This window comes from Lipotes vexillifer, unplaced genomic scaffold (assembly GCF_000442215.2).
Source record: "Lipotes vexillifer unplaced genomic scaffold, Lipotes_vexillifer_v1.1 scaffold1330, whole genome shotgun sequence".
In the NCBI taxonomy this organism is placed as follows: domain Eukaryota; kingdom Metazoa; phylum Chordata; class Mammalia; order Artiodactyla; family Lipotidae; genus Lipotes; species Lipotes vexillifer.
Genome location: NW_006787533.1, coordinates 122,333 through 147,023, shown reverse-complemented (window position 1 = coordinate 147,023; position 24,691 = coordinate 122,333). Strand labels below are relative to the sequence as shown.

The 24,691-nt window shown below is 35.5% G+C and overlaps 1 protein-coding gene across 1 annotated transcript in view; it reads left to right on the top strand.

The window, feature by feature from the left end:
• The window catches only part of LOC103072412 (protein unc-80 homolog), a gene marked incomplete at its 3' end in the record, with an annotated part of 220,293 nt that overhangs the window by 74,921 nt on the left and 120,681 nt on the right, over positions 1-24,691 (top strand). The window contains exon 22 of the mRNA XM_007460228.1: positions 10,265-10,437. Coding sequence (XP_007460290.1) covers positions 10,265-10,437 — 173 coding nt within the window. The remainder of the gene's footprint in view (positions 1-10,264; positions 10,438-24,691) is intronic.

The window sequence follows — 24,691 nt, the reverse complement described above, 5'->3', positions numbered from 1 at the left end:
CATTTCTTTTAGAATTAATTAGCTTGTCAAAAATATTGGAAAAAATGGTGGGATACTTATTCTTAATGCTTCCTTTAATAAAATGGTGACAACTGTTTTCAGTAAATTGGTTAAATAAGAATAATTTTTTTTTTACCATCCATCCTGTCTTATATATTAGTTCCATTACAAATTTTAGAGTTATCACTTAATGTATCTTAAATCTTAATTATAGTATGAAATAATAAAACAGCTGGATTCACTAAAAAGAAAAATATTACGTCGGATCTATCTTAAATTCAAGGTTTAAGTTTAGGTACTGTTAAGGTTATAATTTTTTTTTAATGGATGAGATTTCCTGTGATATGTGTATCTATCAAAGGGCTGTATATTAATGATTAATAAAGTGATATATAGATAGGGAAAATAACAGGAGTTACCTGTTCTGATAGCTTTGGTAATGTCCAGTGAGTAAACAGTAGTATTTTGAAAGGCAGCTGTCTGGAAACAGCATTGTCCAAGAAACGTTTGTTCCTTATTTGTAGTTTCTAGCTTTACCTTCTGCTGTATATACCATTTGAAATTCTGTCTTCTGAATTGTTTCCACCTTTAGATTCTTCTTGTGCTACTTCCTTTTGCATTTAATACAAAATATGCTATATTAAATGTAAAAAAAATACTGAAGTTGTTGAATATAGAATTTTCAATATGGAATGTTTTTACCTGAAAAGGAAACGTACCCATAAGGAATGAAATATGGGAAATGTTGATAATAATATTTTAATTATAATCTGAGCCTTTTTAAAAAGATTTATTTTGTTGAAGTATAGTTGATTTACAATATTGTGTTAACTTCTGCTGTACAGCAAAGTGATTCAGTTATACACATTCTTTTTAATATTCTTTTCCATTATGGGTTTATCACAGGATATTGAATATAGTTCCCTGTGCTATAGAGTAGGACCTTGTATTTTTTTTTTATTAATTACTTAATTTATTTCATTTTTGGCTGCGTTGGGTCTTTGTTGCTGCACATGGGCTTTCTCTAGTTGTGGCGAGTGGGGGCTACGCTTCATTGTGGTGTGTGGGCTTCTCATTGTGGTGGCTTCTCTTGCTGCAGAGCATGGGCTCTAGGCGCGAGGGCTTCAGTAGCTGTGACTTACAGGCTCTAGAGCACAGGCTCAGTAGTCGTGGCACGGGGGATTAGTTTCTCCGCGGCATGTAGGATCTTCCCGGACCAGGGTTCGAACACATGTCCCCTGCAGTGGCAGGCAGATTCTTAACCACTGTGCCACCAGGGAAGCCCCTGAGCCATTTTTGTGCTTATGAAAATTTTCAAACATAGACAAAGAGTAAAAAGGATCCAAGGGATACCAAATATCCATTGCCTACTTGCAATAATAATAAAAAATTTTCCAACTTGCTTCATCTTATTTTTTTTAATGTGTTATGAAACAAGTCCCAGACACCATACCATTTCACACCTACATATTTCAGTATGATGCTGAGACATTTTAAAAGTTGTTGACCAGGAATTGGTAATTATTTTCATGCCATGCCATAATTATTTTTTTCAATTTACCAGAAAGTTTTAAATTTGTATGCACTTAACTTCAAATTATGTAGAGCAACAGAGCTACAAGGAAAAAATAGACAAATTCACTATCATAATAGATTTAGCATACTGCTGTCATTCACTGATAGAGGATACCTTTCAGAGCCAGTAGACAGCCCCCCCCAAAAGAAAAAATTAGTAAGGATATAAAAAACTTAAATAATGTAAGCAGCAAATTTGATTCAACAAGCAGATATATAGTCACTATACTCCAAAACTTTAAATTACAAATTATTTTCAAGCACACTTGGAACATTTTAAAAACTGACCGTATTGTGCTATAAGGCAAATTTTAAAAAATTTCAAAGTATTAAAATTATACAAAGTGTGTTTCTTGACTTGTAGTTAAGCTACAAATCAGTAACAAAAAAGTAACTAGAAGTTATGAAATACACTACTTCTAAGCAACCCCCTAAAAACCAAATCACAACTGGAGTTAGAAAATAATTTGAACAGAATGATAATAAAAATATTACATACCAAAACTTGGATGTGACTAAAGCTGTGCTTACAGGAAAATGTATAGTCTTTTTTTTTTAAAGGTAACAGTAGTGTTTTTTTTTTAAATTACACACATGTCTATAAACTTAATAAATAGGTTTTCTCTATTTTTTTTATACAACAGGTTATTAGTCATCAGTTTTATACACATCACTGTATACACGTCAATCCCAATCACCCAATTCATCACACCACCACCCCCCACCCCCGCGGCTTTCCACCATTGGTGTCCATATGTTTGTTCTCTACATCTGTGTCTCAATTTGTGCCCTGCAAACTGTTTCATCTGTACCATTTTTCTAGTTTCCACATATATGCGTTAATATACAATATTTGTTTTTCTCTTTCTGACTTACTTTACTCTGTATGACAGTCTCTATATCCATCCACGTCTCAACAAATGACCCAGTTTCGTTCATTTTTATGGCTTAGTAATATTCCATTGTATATATGTACCACATTTTCTTTATCCATTTGTCTGTCAATGGGCATTTAGGTTGCTTCCATGACCTGGCTATTGTAAATAGTGCTGCAATGAACATTGGGGTGCATGTGTCTTTTTGAATTGTGGTTTTCTCTGGGTATAGGCCGAGTAGTGAGTGGGATTGCTGGATCATATGGTAATTCTATTTTTAGTTTTTTAAGGAAGCTCCATACTGTTCTCCATAGTGGCTGTGTCAATTTACATTCCCACCAACAGTGCAAGAGGGTTCCCTTTTCTCCACACCCTCTCCAGCATTTGTTGTTTGTAGATTTTCTGATGATGCCCATTCTAACTGGTGTGAGGTGATACCTCATTGCAGTTTTGATTTGCATTTCTTTAATAATTAGTGACGTTGAGCAGCTTTTCATGTGCTTCTTGGCCATCTGTATATCTTCTTTGGAGAAATGTCTATTTAGGTCTTCTGCCCATTTTTGGATTCGGTTGTTTGTTTTTTAATATTGAGCTGCATGAGCTGTTTATATATTTTGGAGATTAATCCTTTGTCCCTTGATTCATTTGTAAATATTTTCTCCCATTCTAAGGGTTATCTTTTCGTCTTGTTTATGGTTTCCTTTACTGTGCAAAAGCTTTTAAGTTTCATTAGGTCCCATTTGTTTATTTTTGTTTTTATTTCCATTACTCTAGGAGGTGGATCAAAAAAGATCTTGCTGTGATTTATATCAAAGAGTGTGCTTCCTCTGTTTTCCTTTAAGAGTTTTACAGTGTCTGGTCTTACATTTAGGTCTCTAATCCATTTTCAGTTTATTCTTGTGTATGGTGTTAGGGAGTGTTCTAATTTCATTCTTTTACGTGTAGCTGTCCAGTTTTCCCAGCACCACTTATTGAAGAGACTGTCTCTTCTCCATTGTATATCTTTGCCTCCTTTGTCATAGATTAGTTGACCATAGGTGTGTGGGTTTACCTCTGGGCTTTCTGTCTTGTTCCATTGATCTATGTTTCTGATTTTGTGCCAGTACCATATTGTCTTGATTATTGTGGCTTTGTAGTATAGTCTGAAGTCAGGGAGTCTGATTCCTCCAGCTCCGTTTTTTTCCCCTCAAGACTGCTTTGGCTATTTGGGGTCTTTTGTGTTTCCATACAAATTTTAAGGTTTTTTGTTCTAGTTCTGTAAGAAATGCCATTGGTAATTTGATAGGGATTGCGTTGAATCTGTAGATTGCTTTGGGTAGTAGAGTCATTTTCACAATATTGATTCTTCCAATGCAGTAACATGGTATATCTCTCCATCTGTTGGTATCATCTTTAATTTCTTTCATCAGTGTCTTATAGTTTTCTGCATACAGGTCTTTTGTCTCCCTAGGTAGGTTTATTCCTAGGTATTGTATTCTTTTTGTTGCAGTGGTAAACGGGAGTGTTTCTTTAATTTCTCTTTCAGATTTTTCATCATTAGTGTATAGGAATGCAAGAGATTTCTGTGCATTAATTTTGTATCCTGCAACTTTACCAAATTCATTGATTAGCTCTAGTAGTTTTCTGGTAGCATCTTTGGATTCTCTATGTATAGTATCATGTCATTTGCACACAGTGACAGTTTTACTTCTTCTTTTACAATTTGTATTCCTTTTATTTCTTTTTTTCCTCTGATTGCTGAAGCTAGGCCTTCCAAAACTATGTTGAATAATAGCAGTGAGAGTGGACATCCTTGTCTTGTTCCTGATCTTAGAGGAAATGCTTTCAGTTTTTCACCATTGAGAATGATGTTTGCTGCAGGTTTGTCATATATAGCCTTTATTATATTGAGGTAGGTTCCCTCTATGCCCACTTTCTGGAGAGTTTTTATAATAAATGGGTGTTGAATTTTGTCAGAAGCTTTTTCTGCATCTATTGAGATGATCATATGGTTTTTATTCTTCAGTTTCTTAATATGGTGTATCACATTGATTGATTTGCATATATTGAAGAATCATTGCATCCCTGGCATAAATCCCACTTGATCATGGTGTATGATCCTTTTAATGTGTTGTTGGATTCTGTTTGCTAATATTTTGTTGAGGATTTTTGCATCTAGATTCATCAGTGATATTGGTCTGTAATTTTCTTTTTTGTAGTATCTTTGGTTTTGGTGTCAGGGTGATGGTGGCCTCATAGAATTAGTGTAGGAGTGTTCCTTCCTCTGCAGTTTTTGGAAGAGTTTGAGAAGGATGCGTGTTAGCTCTTCTCTAAATATTTGATAGAATTCATCTGTGAAGCCATCTGGTCCTGGACTTCTGTTTGTTGGAAGATTTTTAATCACAGTATCAATTTCATTACTTGTGATTGGTCTGTTCATATTTTCTATTTCTTCCTGGTTCAGTCTTGGAAGGTTATACCTTTCTAAGAATTTGTCCATTTCTTCCAGGTTGTCCATTTTATTGGCATAGAGTTGCTTGTAGTAGTCTCTTAGGATGCTTTGTATTTCTGCGGTGTCTGTTGTAACTTCTTTTTCATTTCTAATTTTATTGATTTGAGTCCTCTCCCTCTTTTTCTTGATGAGTCTGGCTAATGGTTTATCAATTTTGTTTATCTTCTCAATGAACCAGCTTTTGGTTTTATTAATCTTTGCTATTGTTTTCTTTGTTTCTATTTCATTTATTTCTGCTCTGATTTTTACGATTTCTTTCCTTCTGCTAACTTTGGGTTTTGTTTGTTCTTCTTTCTCTAGTTCCTTTAGCTGTAAGGTTGGATTGTTTACTTGAGTTGTTTCTTGAGGTAGGCTTGTATAGCTATAAACTTCCCTCTTAGAACTGCTTTTGCTGCATCCCATAGGTTTTGGATTGTCATGTTTTCATTGTCATTTGTCTCTAGGTATTTTTTGATTTCCTCTTTGATTTCTTCAGTGATCTCTTGGTTATTTAGTAATGTATTGTTTAGCCTCCATGTGTTTGTGTTTTTTACATTTTTTCCCCTGTAATTGATATCTAGTCTCATAGCGTTGGGGTCAGAAAAGATGCTTGATATGATTTCAGTTTTCTTAAATTTACTGAGGCTTATTTGTGACCCAAGATGTGATCTGTCCTGGAGAACATTCCATGCACACTTGAGAAGAAAGTGTAATCTTCTGTTTTTCGATGGAATGTCCTATAAATATCAATTAAATCTGTCTGGTCTATTGTGTCATTTAAAGCTTCTGTTTCCTTATTTATTTTCATTTTGGATGATCTCTCCTTTGGTGTGTGGTGTTAAAGTCCCCCACTATTATTGTGTTACTGTCAATTTCCTCTTTTACAGCTGTTAGCAGTTGCCTTATGTATTGAGGTGCTCCTGTGTTGGGTGCATATATATTTATAATTGTTATATCTTCTTGGTTTGATCATTATGTAGTGTCCTTCCTTGTCTCTTGTAACATTCTTTATTTATTTTTTTTCTTGCGGTACGCGGGCCTCTCACTGTTTTGGCCTCTCCCGTTGCGGAGCACAGGCTCTGGACACGCAGCCTCAGTGGCCATGGCTCACGGGCCTAGCTGCTCCGTGGCATGTGGGATCTTCCCGGACCGGGGCACGAACCCGTGTCCCCTGCATTGGCAGGTGGACTCTCAACCAGTGCGCCAACAGGGAAGCCCTAACATTCTTTATTTTAAAGTCTATTTTTATCTTATATGAGTATTTCTACTCCAGCTTCCTTTTGATTTCCATTTGCATGGAATATCTTTTTCCATCCCCTCACTTTCAGTCTGTATATGTCCCGAGGTCTGATGTGGGTCTCCTGTAGACAGCATATCTTGTTTTTGGGTCTTGTTTTTGTATCCATTCAGCAAGCCTGTGTCTTTTGGTTGGAGCATTTAATCCATTCACGTTTAAGATAATTATCTATATGTATGTTCCTATGACCATTTTCTTAATTGTTTTGGGTTTGTTTTTGTAGGTCCTTTTCTTCTCTTGTGTTTCCCACTTAGAGAAGTTCCTTTAGCATTTGTTGTAGAGTGGGTTTGGTGGTTTGGTGGTGCTGAATTCTCTTAGCTTTTTCTTGTCTGTAAAGCTTTTGATTTCTCCATTGAATCTGAATGAGATCCTTACTGAGTAGAGTAATCTTGGTTGTAGGTTCTTCCCTTTCATCACTTTATCTTCTGTCTTGTAGAGTTTCTCCTGCGAAATCAGCTGTTAACCTTATGGGAGTTCCCTTGTATGTTATTTGTCGTTTTTCCCTTTCTGCTTTCAGTAATTTTTCTTTGTCTTTAATTTTTGCCAGTTTGATTACTATGTGTCTCAATGTGTTTCTCCTTGGGTCTCCTGTGTGGGACTCACTGCACTTCCTGGACTTGGGTGGCTTTTTCGTTTCCCATGTTAGGGAAGTTTTTGACTATAATCTCTTCAAATATTTTCTCAGGTCCTTTCTCTCTCTCTTCTCTTTCTGGGACCCTTATAATGCGAATGTTGTTGCGTTTAATGTTGTCCCAGAGGTCTCTTAGGCTGTCTTCATTTCTTTTCAATCTTTTTTCTTTATTCTGTTCCGCAGCAGTGAATTCAACTGTTCTGTCTTCCAGGTCACTTATCAGTTCTTCTGCCTCAGTTATTCTGCTATTGATTGCTTCTAGTGTAGTTTTCATTTCATTTATTGTATTGCTCATCTCTGTTTGTTTGTTCTTTAATTCTTCTAGGTTTTTGTTAAACATTTCTTGCATCTTCTCGTTCTTGCCTCCATTGTTTGTCCGAGGTCCTGGATCATCTTCACTATCATTATTCTGAATTCTTTTTCTGGAAGGTTGCCTGTCTCCACTTCATTTAGTTGTTTTTCTGGGGTTTTATCTTGTTCCTTCATCTGGTACAGAGCCCTCTGCCTTTTCATCTTGTCTGTCTTTCTGTGAATGTGGTTTTTGTTCCACAGGCTGCAGGATTGTAGTTCTTCTTGCTTCTGCTGTCTGCCCTCTGGTGGATGAGGCTATCTAAGAGGCTTGTGCAGGTTTCCTGATGGGAGGGACTGGTGTTGGGTAGAGCTGGCTGTTGCTCTGGTGGGCAGAGCTCAGTAAAACTTTAATCCGCTTGTCTGCTGATGGGTGGGCCTGGGTTCCCTCTCTGTTGATTTTTTGGCCTGAGGCAACCCAACACTGGAGCCTACCTGGGCTCTTTGGTGGGGATAATGGCGGACTCTGGGAGGGCTCACACCAAGGAGTACTTTCCAGAACTTCTGCTGCCAGTGTTCTTGTCCCCATGGTGAGCCACAGCCACCCCCCGCCTCTGCAGGAAACCCTCCAACACTAGCAGGTAGCTCTGGTTCAGTTTCCCCTGGGGTCACTGCTCCTTCCCCTGGGTCCCGATGCACACACTACTTTGTGTGTGCCCTCCAAGAGTGGAGTCTCTATTTCCCCCAGTCCTGTCGAAGTTCTGCAGTCATATCGCACTAGGTTTCAAAGTCTGATTCTCTAGGAATTCCTCCTCCCATTGCTGGACCCCAGGTTGGGAAGCCTGATGTGGGGCTCAGAACCTTCACTCCATTGGGTGGACTTCTGTGGTATAAGTGTTCTCCAGTCTGTAAGTCACCCACCCAGCAGTTCTGGGATTTGATGTTGCTGTGACTGCGCCCCTCCTATTGTCTCATTGTGGCTTCTCCTTTGTCTTTGGATGTGGGGTATCTTTTTTGGTGAGTTCCAGTGTCTTCCTGTCGATGATTGTCCAGCAGCTAGTTGTGATTCTGGTGTTCTCACAAGAGGGAGTGAGAGCACGTCTTTCTACTCTGCCATCTTGGTTCAGGCCCCATGCCATAATTTTTTATCTTGTGGTAATAAAGTCCAAAGGAATCTTTTCCCCAAGCTTGAACTGCTTCCAAAGGATGTGTTTTCTAAAAGAACAGGTGCTCACCTTTTTCCACTAGTATACACTCTCATGGTAAACAAAGCTCATAATTGTAAATATCACCCTTTTATTTACAAAGAATGCAAGTTATTAAAGGGGTGCATCCAGCTCTGGATCTGATTTTTAAATGCAAATTTGTGAACATTAGTGTTTATTAATAGGAACAAATTATTCACCATACATCTGCAGTCACCAATCATGACCTGCTTGCGTATAGGGCACATTAGTTGAGAGCAAAGGCTACGAGGGCCACTTTTTTTGTGTTGAGGCAGCAAGTGGGAAAGTGGGGCAGTGGGTGGGAGGTATCAAGGTAGTTTTGACAGAAGAGGTGAGAAAGCCGTTTCCTGTAATGGGATCTGTGACTTAGTGAGGACCTAGAGTTGGCAACATTGCAAATGAATGGTGTCAGCACACATTAAGCCAAGCACTAAATCAGGGGGTATATTCTTAGGTGCTGAAAGTACATTTCAGAGTCATGGGAAGTAATTTGGGCTTGGTGTTTAAAACTATATTCAATATTATAGCATTATATAAGATAAACTAAATATTATATATATATATATATATATTTATATTTATATACTAGAAGCTATAGAAAAGCTATGAGATGCTTAGGTTTTTAAAAACGTACCTGGGGTTAAAAGAAATGAAAAACAGTGCTTTGTATTATTCTTCCTTAATGTGTGATCCTTAGACTTTCTGTATTAAAATGATGTGGAATGTTTGTTAAAAATATACATAACCTGCAGACTTATGGAATCCAAATCTCTAGCGATGAGATTTGATAGTCTGCATTTTAAGAAGCTCTAGACTGATTCTCATTCGTATGCAGTTTAACTATGGAAAAATAAGTGAGGATGAATCAGTGGTTCCTAAACCTCTGACCACCGTGTGGGGTCAGGCTGGCTGCATCCTTATCATCTGTGAGGCTTTACAGAGCACACATTCTTACACTCCTCTTTCAGAGACTCTGGTTCTGAACTTCTGAATAAGATTCAAAAACTGCCCAGATAATTCTGATGCACAGGCGGGTTTGGAAATCCTGGCCTTAAATGATCAACCTCTCAAGCCCTTTACAGCTCTAATAATCAGTGATTCTTTGCATTGTAACAAAGATAACAAGATACTGTCTTTGATATCAGTTTTTTGTAACAGATCTGAAGTTGCACAGTGATTTTGCATCTTCCATAAAAACAGAAGTTAGTTACAGGCAGAATCATCTTAAATAATCCTCTTAACAGTATTAGAGAAGAGACCTGAAAGCAAAATGATCAGACCCTATATTTATCTACGTTTTAATTTTTAATTTTTAAAATTTATTGCTGCATAGTTGATTTACAATGTTGTGTTAATTTCTGCTATACAGCAAAGTGATTCATATATATGTATACATTCATACATATATATATATATACACATATATATACATACGTATATATATATACGTATGTATATATATGTACATTCTTTTTCACATTCTTTTCCATTGTGGTTTATCACAGGATATTGAATATAGTTCCCTGTGCTGTACAGTAGGACCTTGTTGTTTATCCATTCTATATATAATAGTTTGCATCTGCTAGTCCCTAACTCCCAATCCATCCCTCCCTCACCCACCCCTCCACCTTGGCAACCACAGGTCTGTTCTCTATGGATCAGACCCTATATTAAAATAGTTATATAAGACCCCTTATTAACATATGCTATGTGTCATCAGATTCCTAAAAGTCAAGGTGTCGAAATCGAGCATTAGATAGAGAGGAGGGAAGTGTAGTTCAGGAAAAAATTCTTAGGCCAACACTACAGAAATTGCATTGTTGAAACTTCAAAGCTCTTTTTTAATATACAACCATTACACTCTCTCTCTTTCATTCCTCCAACATGGGAAAACCCCTACAGGTTGCCACAGTTTTGATGACCATCTGTCTTCCAACCAAGATGGCGGAAAAAGCAAAAACGTGGTGAATCTTGGAGCAATCCGACAAGGCATGAAGCGCTTTCAATTTCTGTTAAACTGCTGTGAGCCAGGGACAATTCCTGATGCATCGATCTTGGCAGCCGCCTTGGATCTTGTAAGTTGTTGGAAGAATTTTCTCACCCTGTATCCCATCCCAGTTAATTCTGCTAATGGAGGAAAGCATGAATCCCTACTCCAAAGCCTAACTATGGGGTTACGTTTTGGTCTTTTTTTTTTTCCCTCAGCATTAGTGACAAGAGGAGGGAAAAAGGTAGTAAGGTGAAAGAAGAAAAGAAAGGGGAAAAAATCTTAGTAAATATATTCTGTACAGCATCATGATTAACAGTACATGAGGATTCTGGAATGAGACTGCCTGGGTTAAAATCACTCTGACATTTATTAGCTAAACCCTGTAAAATGAGATTAAGAGTAATAATAATATTATGCCTACCTCCTAGGGTTAGTGTGAGGATTCAGTGAAATATTAGATGTAAAGTCCTCATCATAATGCCTGAAATATAGCAGTTGCTCAATAAAGTATCATTATTATTATTACATTATTAGTCATGTCTGTCATGTATTAGTCCTTTAAACTCTGTCTTGATTTAATTGCATATTAATTGAGTGAAAATACGAAGCAAGGATCAATTGAAATTAATTGCACAGAAGCACCTTGAGCATTGTGTAGCCTTATACACATGTAAGAGATTCAAGAGTATAATGTGGATCTTGTTTAGAAAGTATTTTTGTCAAATAAACAAGACCCAGATATGAGTTTTGAACACAGTCTTTCAATTTCCTTTATTTACCTTCTGGTTTAATAAATTCTTCATATGCTATATAAATACTGGGTACAAAATTCCAAGTAAAAAGAAGTTAAAGTTTTCTGTATTCACATTTTAAAAAGAAAAGCTAAAATAGACATTTTTACAACAAAAACCCTTTAGCCTGCCTACAAATGATCCCTTTTTATAACACATGAATATGTAACCACTGGCCACTCATATTTTACCTTGGAAAATAGTCCAAACCTTTTAATATAATTCATTACATTTTTCTGTGACATTGATAGCTTTTGCTCTCATGATATTTAATGACCAGCAAGGTATGTAGCTTCACTTAAGCTGAAAATGCAAATACCACTGTAATCACCCAGAATGATGACCCGTGGTTACTTAAGATTTTTCAGTCAGTTTCCGATTCCCGGACACTGGTCTTTGAAAGTATTTTTTTTTTTTAATTCCGAAGTGTTTAATGTGTACTGATATATGCTATGATGACTGTAAAATGTAGAGAGTCACGGGTCTCCAGGAGAGCTGAGGCAGGTGGCAATCAAACAATCAAAGAACAATGAGATACCTGTCTAAAGCAAGAGAGCTGACAAGGCAAAGAGCCAATTTCTTGTTTTCTAAGTGGGAGAGAGGAAACCAGCCTGTCACTCTTTTGAGTCATGCATGGTTCTTCTTAATCACCAACTGGCCAGGGTTCAAAGCCAGGAAAGGATAGAGCCAGATTAGAACAGACCTTATTTTTGGTACAATACCATGTTGACTCTCTCATTAAAAAATTATGTGAGATCACTATAGGAACTTTAAAATGTGAAAAATAAGAAATTCTGTATTTTAAACCTGATCGTTTAAATGTGATTAAGAAAGTGAAGATGACATAAACTAGTTGAACAATGGTTAAATACACAGTAACTATGGTGCATTAGAACTTTATGGGTAGTTTATGCTACAGTGTTCCAGATGTACTATTATGTCCATCTTTGTTTCAATCCTAAAGTCACAGATACTTTGGAAAATTTTTAGACAAGTGAGACACCAAATTTCTCCAGCAACTGTCTGAGTGTAAGGAAAATGATAATAATGAATCATGTTACTTCAACTTACTGTTGAAAGAGAAAGATAGAGGCACAGCTGCCCATACAAATTGGACAATGATAGGATAATAGCATTTGGACAACAGTCAGTAAAATAAGCACCTGATGACAGAGAGAATGGATTGTCCTTCCGTCTTCTGGAAAGCCTCAGCCCCATACCCACAACTCTTTCAGAGATCCTGAGTGAAGTCTTCATATGAATGCATATCATGTACTGGACTCCAAGCCACTATTTTCATTCATGCATTTTCCACTTGAGAGAACAAAAGCCCCAAGAGCTAAGGTGACTTTGTTCAAGGTCATATAAGCCAGTCGAAGTGAAAACTGGGCTCAGAGCAGAACCTTCTGATTCTATTTAGGACTCGTTTAGCAATACTGTATACTTTCTCTGTAAAAAAAAAAAAAAAAAAAAGTTATTTAGGTAAATCAGAAAGATTGTCTCTTGATACACTGAAAATGTACTTAAATGTATATGGTCTCCATAATAAAGAAGATGGCAAATGATTTCTAATGGTCCAAAAGCAATTGAATCTTTTTTTAAAAAAAAAGATTGTGTGAATACATGATGAATTTATAATAGGAACATATAGGAGATTTTCAACTTTAAAGATTCACACTACACATTCACCCACTAAACCAGTGATTCTTAACATCTTAGAGACATAAACTCTTTAAGAACTAAATGAAAGCTATGGAGAGCTATGGAGAGAATTACACTTACAGACAAAATTCAGCCTGTAATATCAGAAGGTTCATGAACTCCCCCAAAACCCACCCATGAAACAAAAAATGGGAAGAACACAATCTCAGTGTATTATCATTGGCAAAGAGAGACTCTTTAATAAAGTAGTTGGAATGATTTTATTAACATTGATGGTGTAAAAACAGAAGGAATAACTGCTCCCTACATAAAAAGCTTTTAAGCTTTATAAGATATGTGGTCATAGGAGAAACAGGAGGCTTGTCACAAAGAGAGTGATACATTTGAAAGTTTAAAAAATAATCCCAGTCAAGGGCTTTCCCTGATGGCACAGTGGTTAAGAATCCTCCTGCCAATTCAGGGGACATGGGTTTGAGCCCTGGCCCAGGAAGATCCCACATACCCTGGAACAGCTAAGCCCATGCACCACAACTACTGAGCCTGTGCTCTAGAGCCTACAAGCCACAACTACTGAAGCCCACGCACCTAGAGCCTGTGCTCTGCAACAAGAGAAGCTACTGCAATGAGAAGACCGTGCACTGCAACAAAGAGTAGCTCCTGCTTGCTACAACTAGAGAAAGCCCACACGCAGCAATGAAGACCCAAAGCAGCCAAAAATAAATAAATAAATATATATATTTTAAAAGTAATAAATAAAATCGTGTTATCAATAGGTTCTTTAAAAAAAATAATCCCAATCAAATTAATACTGACTTCTGAATGGAGATATAAAAGTATTCATCAATATTCTTCTTAAAATAATCAGTCTCTTGGATGCTGGAATTTCATTCCCTCTCATCAGATGGTTCCATACCTATATGATTTCCAACTGCTATAATGCTTAGAGTTTTCAAGGAGATTTAATTCATGGCTGAATTCCAGAAAACATTTAAAATTTATTTTACTTCCTCCAAATAAGACTATGGCCAGGTAGTTACCAGATCACTAGATTCTCCTTTCTTCCCTTCCTGTTGGACCAACTCTGGCCCTGCTTGACCTTCTCAATCTTATTAATTTCATGGCAATAAATAAAATAAAGGGGGTTTGATACTTATGAGTGGTGTCTTCAAGCTTCAAAGTAAAGAGGCATTTTCTGATCACTATAGATGTCCAGTGATGAAGTAGATACGTTGAGAAGTAATTAGCTCTTTGTCACTACATTGAACTCAATGCGGAAGTACAGGGAGACTCAAGAAGGGGGTGGTTAGTATGAGTTTCTTTCATATCTGAGAATCTTTGATTCTAGGTCAAGCCCAAGGAGTGTCCAGAGGTCAGAATCAGTCACGGTTTAAAGGAAACAGAGACAGAATCTAGGTAGACCTGGTTGTTTGAAAAAAAAAGGGATAGGTGATGATGGTGGTGGTGGTACTCATGGTGGTGGTAATGTTGGTGGTGATGGTAGTCGTGGTGGTGGTGTGGTGGTGGCGGCAGTGGTGAGAGAGGTGGTGGTAGAAGATAACAAAAGTAACATTTTCATTGTATGTCATAGTTAATAAAGCACCTTCACATTCATTGTCTGATTTGTTGATATAAGAGGAAAGGGTTAAGCCAGGACATGGTCCCCAAATGAGGGTGCATTCAACTTCAGTTTCTCAGGTATAGAAAAGTGAAGGAATTGAAGTCAATGGTGAATACTGGCAAGAGAACTGAGAGGAAGGAAAATATAGCTGCATGTCCAATATGTTTGAATCATAGTAACATCCTGTTTTTACCATCATTGTGCAAGTGTGGCAATTGCAGTTGTTCATACCTGTCTATTTGGGTTAGGAGACCCTGAGATTACTCTAACATTCACAAGTTGTCTTCTATTAAATGTATTATTAACTTTTGTATCCTCTGTGTTTGGTTTCACTTAATATCTGATCTCATCTGCTTCCTGACTTTCAGAAATGCTTCACTTTTAAATATGTTCTAGAATGAATTTGGGAGTGTTCGTCCCTCTGCAATTTTTTGGTAGAGTTTGAGAAGGATCAGTGTTAGCTATTCTCTAAATGTTTGATAGAATTCATCTGTGAAGCCATCTGGTCCTGGACTTTTGTTTGTTGGAAGATTTTAATTACAGTTTCAATTTCATTATTTGTGATAGGTCTGTTTATGTTTTCTAATTCTTCCTGGTTCAGTTTGAGAAAATTGTACCTTTCCAAGAATTTGTCCATTTCTTCGTGGTTGTCCACTTTATTGGCATATAGCTATTTGTAGTAGTCTTTTATAAACCTTTGTATTTCTGTGGTGTCATTTGTGATTTATCCTTTTTCATTTCTAATTTTATTGATTTGCATCCTCTCCCTGTTTTTCTTGATGAGTCTGGCTAAGGGTTTATCAATTTTGTTTGTCTTCTCAAAGAACCAGCTTTTAGTTTTATGGATCTTTGCTATTGTTTTCTTCATTTCTCTTTCATTAATTTCTGCTCTGATTTTTATGATTTCTTTCCTTCTTCTGAATTTGGGTTTTTTTGTTCTTCCTCTAGTTGCTTTAGCTGTAAGTTTAGATTGTTTATTTGAGATTTTTCTTGTTTCTTGAGGTGAGATTGAATTGCTATAAACTTCCCTCTTAGAACTGCTTTTGTTGCATCCCATAGGTTTTGGGTCATCGTGTTTTCATTGTCATTTGTTTCTATGTATTTTTTTATTTCTACTTTGATTTCTTCAGTGATCTCTTGGTTATTTAGTAGCACAGTGTTTAACCTCCATGTATCTGTGTTTTTTACAGTTTTTTTTTCCTGTAATTGATTTCCAATCTCATAGTGTTTTGGTCAGAAAGGATGCTTGATACAATTGCAATTTTCTTAAATTTTCCAAGGCTTGATTTGTGACCCAAGATGTGATCTATCCTGGAGAATGTTGCATGTGCACTTGAGCAGAAAGTATTGTGCCACTTTGCAGTGGCATGTCCTATAAATATCAATTAAATCTATCTGGTCTGTTGTGTCATTTAAACACTGTGTTTCCTTATTTATTTTCTGTTTGGATGATCTATCCATTGGTGTAAGTGCGGTGTTAAAGTCCCCTACTATTATTGTGTTACTGTTGATTTCCCCTTTCATTGTTGTTAGCATTTGCCTTATGTATTGAGGTGCTCCTATGTTGGGTGCATAAACATTTATAATTGTTATATCTTCTTCTTGGATTGATCCCTTGATCATTATGTAGTGCCCTTCCTTATCTCTTATAACAGTCTTTAGTTTAAAGTCTATTTTATCTGATATGAGTATTGCTATTCCAGCTTCTTTTGATTTCCATTTGCATGGAATATCTTTTTCCAACAATTCACCTTCAATCTGTATGTATCCCTAGGTCTGAAGAGGTTCTCTTGTAGGCAGCATATATATGGGTCTTATTTTTGTATCCATTCAGCCAGTCTGTGTCTTTTGGTTGTGTCATTTAATCCATTCACATTCAAGGTTATTATCGACATGTATGTTCCTATTACCCTTTTCTTAATTGTTTTGGGTTTGTTTTTGTGGATCTTTTTCTTCTCTTGTGTTTCCTGCCTAGAGAAGTTTCTTTAGCATTTGTTGTAAAGCTGGTTTGGTGGGGCTGAATTCTCTTATCTTTTGCTTCTCTGAAAAGCTTTTGATTTCTCTGTTAAACCTGAATTAGATCCTTGCTGGGTAGAGTAATCTTGATTGTAGGCCACCATCACCCTAATACCAAAGCCAGAAAAAGATATCACAAAAAAAGGAAATTATAGACCAATATCACTGATGAACATAGATGCAAAAATCCTGAACAAAATACTAGCAAACAGAATCTAACAACATATTAAAAGGATCATACACCATGATCAAGTGGGGTTTATCCCAGGGATGCAAGGATTCTTCAATATATGCAAATCAATTGATATGATAAACCATATTAACAAATTAAGGAATAAGGAACTATATGATCAGCTCAATAGATGCCAGAAAAGCTTTTGACAAAATTCAACATTCATTTATGATAAAAAAAACTCTCCAGAAAATGGGCATAGAGGGAACCTACCTCAACATAATAAAGGCCATATGTGACAAACCCACAGCAAACGTCATACCCAACGATGAAAAATTGAAAGCATTTCCACTAAGATCAGGAAAAAGACAAGGATGTCCACTTTGACAGTCGTATTCAACATAGTTTTGGAATTCCTAGGCATGGCAATCAGAGAAGAAAAAGAAATAAAAGGAATACAAATTGGAAAAGAAGAAGTAAAACTGTCACTGTTTGCAGATGACATGATACTATACATAGAGAATCCTAAAGCTGCTACCAGAAAACTACTAGAACTAATCAGTGAATTTGGTAAGGTTGCAGGATACAAAATTAATGCACAGAAATATCTGGCATTCCTATACAACAACAACAAAAAATCGGAAAGAGAAATTAAGGAAACAATCCCATTCACCATCGTAACAAAAAGAATAAAATACCTAGGAATAAACCTGCCTAAGGAGGCGAAAGACTTGTACTCAGAAAACTGTAAGACACTGATGGAAGAAATCAAAGATGACATAAACAGATGGAGAAACATACCATGTTCTTGTATTGGAAGAACCAGTATTGTGAAAATGACTATACTACCCAAAGCAATCTATAGATTCAGGGCAATCCCTGTCAAACTACCAATGGCATTCTTCACAGAATTAGAACAAAAAATTTTACAATTCGTATGGAAACAAAAAAGACCCCAAATAGCCTGAGAAAACCATAATTCAAAAAGAGACATGTGGGCTTCCCTGGTGGCACAGTGGTTGAGAGTCCGCCTGCCGATGCAGGGGACACGGGTTCGTGCCCGGGTCTGGGAAGAGCCCACATGCCGCGGAGCAGCTGGGCCCGTGAGCCATGGCCACTGAGCCTGTGCGTCCGGAGCCTGTGCTCCGCAACGGGAGAGGCCACAACAGTGAGATGCCTGCGTACCGAAAAAAAAGAGACGTACTCAATGTTCATTGCAGCACTGTATACGATAGCCAGGCCATGGAAGCAACCTAAATGTCCATCGACAGATGAATGGATAAAGAAGATGTGGCACATATATACAATGGAATATTACTCAGCCATAAAAAGAAATGAAATTGAGTTATTTGTAGTGAGGTGGATGGACACAGAGTCTGTCATACAGAGTGAAGTAAGTCAGAAAGAGAAAAACAAATACCATATGCTAACGCATATATATGGAATCTAAAAAAAAAAAAAAACGGTAGATGAACCTAGTGGCAGGGCAGGAATAAATACGTAGACATAGAGAATGGACTTGAGGACACAGGGAGGGGGAAGGGTAAGCTGGGACGAAGTGAGAGAGTGGCATGGACATATATACACTACCAAATGTAAAATAGCTAGCTAGTGGGAAGCAGCTGCATCACATAAGGAGATCACCTCCGTGCTTTGTGACCACTTAGAGGGGTGGGATAGGGAGAGTGGGAGGGAAACGCAAGACGGAAGGGATATGGGGATATATGTATACATATAGCTGATTCACTTTGTTATAAAGCAGAAACTAACACAACACTGTAAAGCAATTATACTCCAATTAAGATATTTTAAAAATTATATTCTATGTGTTTTCCAATGCATTTGTGGTTTTAGTCATATACATATATGTGTGTGTATAAATATAGAGAGATAGAAATATGAATATAGAAATATATATACATGTAGATATAAATGACACCGATGGATAGATTGATGATAGATAGATAGATATAGATGTCAGATAGATATGCAGATGCAGATATAGGTATAGATATACAGATTTATACATAGGTATAGATTCTACCATTTCATCAGATAGGATTTGGGAGAGGAGGGGAAAATGAATGTCTTCAGTTCATCATCACTTTCCAGTCCTTCACTTTCTCCCATCTCTCTTTTATTGTTTGCTTTTGTTGGATGTCGCATTCATTTTTTTAAGTGCAGCTTAAATACAGTGTTTACATTATGATGTAATTTTATTTTGGAACAGTTTTCATTGTTTCGTTGCCTTCATCATAGAATTTAAATGTGATTTTTTTCAAGTTTCCAATTTTCTTCAGAATTAAAAAGTATTATTAAATGAAAGAAGTACTAGAAATGTCAATGTTCAAAGTCTTGCCAATCTGAAGGTTTTTGTTTTAAACAGTCCTCTTTTCATTATTGCTATGACTACAAAGGGATAATTGGATCCGTTTTTAGTCCAGCACAGCTCCTCCTCACACTCTTCCTCTTTAGTGTAAATTTAATAAATGCAACTGTAAGGTATTTTTTAAAAGATATGTTTTATAAAGGACTCATTTTATCTTTAGGTTCATATAATCTACAAGCACAAAAATAGATCAGACAAAAGGCACTTCTGTCTATTTTATGTATATTTCAGGTGAAATTATCTATCCTTTTATACCCAGTTGAATATATAACATGTACAGACATAGTGATTTCTAATTTACTGGTAATTTATTAGCATAAATAACACATAATAATGTCAGTTTGCTTTAGGAATAGTTTCATGAATATAAGAGAGTCAGTGGGATCATAGTTTTCTCCTTAGTCTGTGGACAGAGAAAACCTAATTCATGTTAAATTATAATAGCTTCATAAATAGATAGTTTTAGGAGGACTGGTTATATAATTTTTATCCAAATTGGGACACTTTTGAGAGTGAAATGGAGTGCTATCAATAATTATACCAGTTAGACATAAACTAGAACTCTTGAGGAAAATGAAACATTTGGTTACCATATAGTCATACTTTCAGGTTCACTACAACACATGTAATCCACATTGGGGTTTACCATCATAAAACTACTTGGTGATGAATGGATATTAGCTTTTTTCGAGGAGTTAGGAATATATGCAGACTAGGAACTATCAAAGCAAAATAATATTGTGTCCTCTTTTGAATCATAAGGAAAGTTGAAATAATCCAGTAATAACCAAAACTAAATGGTCAAATTATTCACTTTATTCTAGTGGTGTTCCTATACTGAATGTTTGAAAACATTCTATGAAATGTAACATAAAAAGGATGTATATATCATGAATATGTAGAGTTTAAAGAAAAAATTTGAATGTCACATATCCATCACATATCTTAAAAAATAGGACATTTCCACGTTCTTTAAAGTCCCCTGTATCTCCTTCCCTAATTACTTACCCCTACCTCCTGGAAGACACTGCTGTCTTGAACTTTGTTTTAATCTTCCCTGTGCTTGCTTTATTTTACCACATGAGCTTGTATCCCTAGAGAATATATCATTTTGTTTTGTTTCCTTATGCTGTATGTTAATGAAATTTTTAATGTAATTTAATTTATAAAAATTTTCTTTAGTGGTTAGCATTTTTATGTCTTTTTAAAGAAATCCCAAGGTAGTAATAAATACGTATTAAATTTTCCTCTAAAAATTTTAAAGTCTGCATTTCACATTTAGGTCTTTAACTAGAATTTATTGTGTATAAAACAGGATTTTTCTTTCTTTCTTTCCTTTTCACATGAAAAAAAATTATCCTAGCATAATATATTGATTAATTCATACTTTATTATCTGATGTGCAACACCATCTTAATCATGTGTCAGGTTTCTATGCATGCATGGGTGTAAGTCTGAGTTTTTTTGTGTTGCATTCCATGTGTGCTCTGAGTTAATCTACTCTGTCTTAATAGCTTGAACTTTGAACATCACCTAGGTTGTTCCTGGCTCTTTGCTCTTCCATGTGAATTTTATAATTAGCTTGTCAGTTTCTATGAAAATATTTTGATTTATTCTTGAAATTACATTGAGTCCACAGATAAATTTAGATATAATTAAAATTCAAATTGAAATTCAGATCTGAATTGATAATTCAAAAGTTCTATTTCTTTGAGTACATTTAAGTAATTTTAATCTTTTTAGCAATTTGACCTGCATTTTCATATTTGTTGGATTAAAATTGATCATAACATTTTCTTATTAGTTTTTGATCTTTGCAGCATCTGTAATTATTTTTTCTGTTTTTATTCCTAAAATTATTTCCTTTTCTTTTCTTGATTAGGCTTGCCAGATATTTATCAATTTCATTAGTCTTTTTTAATGGTACAGTAGAGATTCTCTCTATTGTATCTCGTTCTCTAATTCATTAATTTCTGCCCTTATTATTGTTTTTATTGAAGTATAGTTGATTTACCATGTTGTGGTAGTTTTAGGTGTACAGCAAAGTGATTCAGTTATAAATACACATATATGTATAATATTCTTTTTCAGATTCTTTTCCCTTATAGGTTATTACAAAATATTGAGTATATCCTGCCCTTATTTTTATTCTTTCCTCCTTCTTGCTTTGAATTCATTGTATTATTATTTTTAGCTTGTTAGTTGATTGCTTAGCTCATACTTTTATTTTTTCTTTTCAAAAACTGAGCATTTAGCTATTCATTTCCCTCTAAGTACTCCTTCAATTACGTCATAAATTTTGATAAGTAGTATTTATGTTACAATTTATTTTAAAGTCCTTTTTAATTTATTTAATGGTTTCCTTTTCCATGGGTTATGTATATATGTATGAGTGTGTGTGTTTCAATTTTACAAATTTCAGAGTTTTGTTAGGTATCCATTTGTTATTGATTTCTAACTTCATTTTCAGATACTGATTCTTTGGAATTTAAACTTGCTTCATGAACTAGAGCATTATTAATTTTTGTAAATGTTCTATGTGTAGTTGAAAAGAATGTGCATTCTCCAGTTGTTGGGCACACCATAGAGGCTTTTCTTTCCTTTTTTTTTTTAATTGAAGTATAGTTGACATACAATATTATATTAATTTCAGGTGTACAACACAGTGATTTGGCATTTATATGCATTATGAATTGATCACGGTAAGTCTAGTAACTATCTGTCAACTTTGTCATACAAAGTTATTATAATATTATTGACTGTATTCCCTATACTGTATATTATATCCCAGTGACTATTTTATAACTGGAAGTATGAAACTTTTAATGCCCTTCACTTATTTTACCCAAACCCTGTTCCCCTCTCAACCTCCCATCCCCACCTCTGGCAACCACTAGCTTATTCTCTGTATCTGTGAGTCTATTTTGCTTTGTTTGTTCATTTTTTTTGTTTTTTAGATTCCACGTTATCAGTAAAATCATACAGATTTTTCCGTCTAACTTATTTCACTTAGCATAATACCCTCTAGGTCCATCAGGGTGCAGTGTTTTATATTCAAGTCTTCTATATTCTTATTTTTACCCCTCACTACTTGATCTGTCAAACACTAAGTTGTGTTAAAATCTCCTCTATGGTGACAAGCTTGTCCATTTATTTTGTAGTTCCAGCAACTTCTGTTTTATTGATTTAGAGGCAGATCGTTTAGAAGTATGACAAGTACCTGGTGCTATGAACCTTTTATCACTATCTAGTGACCCAGTTTATTTCTAGCATATATAAGATATATTTTTCTTTGATAATAATACAGCTGAATAAGCATTGGTCTGGTCTTTTTGCCAGTCCTTTCAACTTTTCTACATCTTTGTGTTTTAGGTATGTGTCTTGTAAAAAGCAAGTATTTGAATTTTTATAACATTTTAGTGACCTTTTTTTCCCTAGAAAATTTAGTACATTTGCACAGATTATGATTACTTATATAGATTCAATTCTGTCTTCTGCCTACTTACCACATTTTTTCATCATTTCATTGTATATGTTTCATTATTTCATTTTTTCATTTTTCATTATTTCATTGTATATTCATTATTTCATGCCTTCTTTCAAATAGTGTTGAATTTTGTTTTATTTCTCTTGCTTTGGTTTGGTTTAGCTTTGTTTTATTCATTTTTCTTTATCAGCTTTAAAATTATTCTATTTGTATTTTTTAAAATTGCATATATAACTCAACAAAGTCTAAATTTAATGAATATCTTTACTCTTCTTTCAAACAGTAAAAGACTGTAGAGGGTTTTAATCCCAATTATTGTTCAAGATTTAATTCTCTCATTTTTGTTTTAACATTGATAAAGTAGACATTATTTTTATTGATTGTTAGGAAAGTGATTTTTAAATTTGCCCAAAAGCTTAGCATAGTCTTTGCTCACCGTTTTTCCTTGCATCTCAGACATTCCTTTCTAAGATCTATATCCTCCTGAAGGAAACCTTTCAGACACTTCTTTGGTGATGATCAACTGGCAGTAGCTCTCTCAGCTACAGTTTAATTGAAAATGTCTTTATTTTGGTCTCATTCTTGAAAGATACTTTTTTAAATTTTATTTTATTGCGGTACGCGGGCCTCTCACTGTCGTGGCCTCTCTCGTTGCGGAGCACAGGCTCAGCGGCCATGGCTCACAGGGCTAGCCGCTCTGCGGCATGTGGGATCTTCCCGAACTGGGGCACGAACCTGCGTCCCCTGCATCGGCAGGCGGACTCTCAACCACTGTGCCACCAGCGAAGCCCAAAAGATACTTTTGATAGAATTAGAATCATAGGCTAACATTTTCTTTCTGTACTTCAAAGATATTATCCCCTTCTCTTCTGGCTTAATTGACATTCTTTTATAGGTAATGTGTCTACCCCAATTCCTTCTCCCAGTTGCTTTCATTGTTGATCTTCTCTTTATTATTGATCTTTTGCACTTTCACTAAAAAGTTTCTAGCCTATATTTCATATTTCATTAAGCCTGTGAATCATGTAATTGGCATATTATGTCTATTCTGGAAATTTTCCAACTGTTATTTCTTCAAAGATTGTGTCTTTCACATTTTCTCTAATTTTTCCTTCTATAAACTGAAAAGATGCATGATAGAGCTTCTCAGTTTATCCTCTGTTTTTGACAACTTCTTTCATATTTTTCATTTCTTCATCTCTTTCTATGCTGTATCCTGGCTAATTCTCTTCCATTTCACTTTTTCTTTTTTCAGCTGTGTCTAATTTCATGGTTCTTAACCAGGGGTAACTTTGCCCACCAGGGGACATTTGGCAATGTTTGGAGGAATTTTTGGTTGTCGTGACTTGGGAATTGCTATTTGCATCTAGTTGGTAGTTAATAAAGATTCTGATAAACATCTCATAATACATAGTGCACACTTCACAAAACAGAATGATCTGGCCAAAACAGCCAATAATGCTGAAGGTGAAAAAAACTGATCTAAGTTTTGTTTGAATCTATCCATTGAGTTTTAAATTTCAAGTACTACATTTTTTATTTGTAAAAGTTCTGTTTCTTGTTTTAAAACTACATGGTCAACTTTGATAACCTAATTCCTTCTACTTTCAATACCCACACTAATCTGTAGATGTATTTGATACATTATGATTCCTATAGCCACAGTCTTTGTAAAGGGTCTGATTCTACACTTTGCTGTTTCTTCCTACTCTTACTCATGGTGAATTTTTTAAAACATATTTTTAATAAGCTTAACTCCTTGAAACTTTATCTGTGTTGATTCTTTAAGACCTGTGTTAGAAGCAGTGTTATTCAGTGGACCAGCAGTTTTAGCAACATCTGTGACTATGTTAGAAATGCAGATTTTTCAGGCCCTGCAACATCTGCATCAGAATCTCTGGGGGTGGGCCCAAAGAATCTATTTTAACCATATTCTCTTATGCGTACTCAAGTGACTCTTATGCATACTCAAGTTTGAAGATTTGAGAAGCACTAGTTTAAAATATTCCTCCAGAGAGGCTTTCCATTTCTTTTCCTCAGGCACCTCGAAACATGACCAACCTAAGATCATTTTTTAACTACTTTTTGGGTGCAAGGAGCATGAAAGTAGTGCCCATTCTAGTCCAAACTTATATGAAAATGTGGAATTTTGATTAGAAGTTCTCATTTAAGACTTTTTCTTCCTTTTTTTTTTTTTTTTTTTT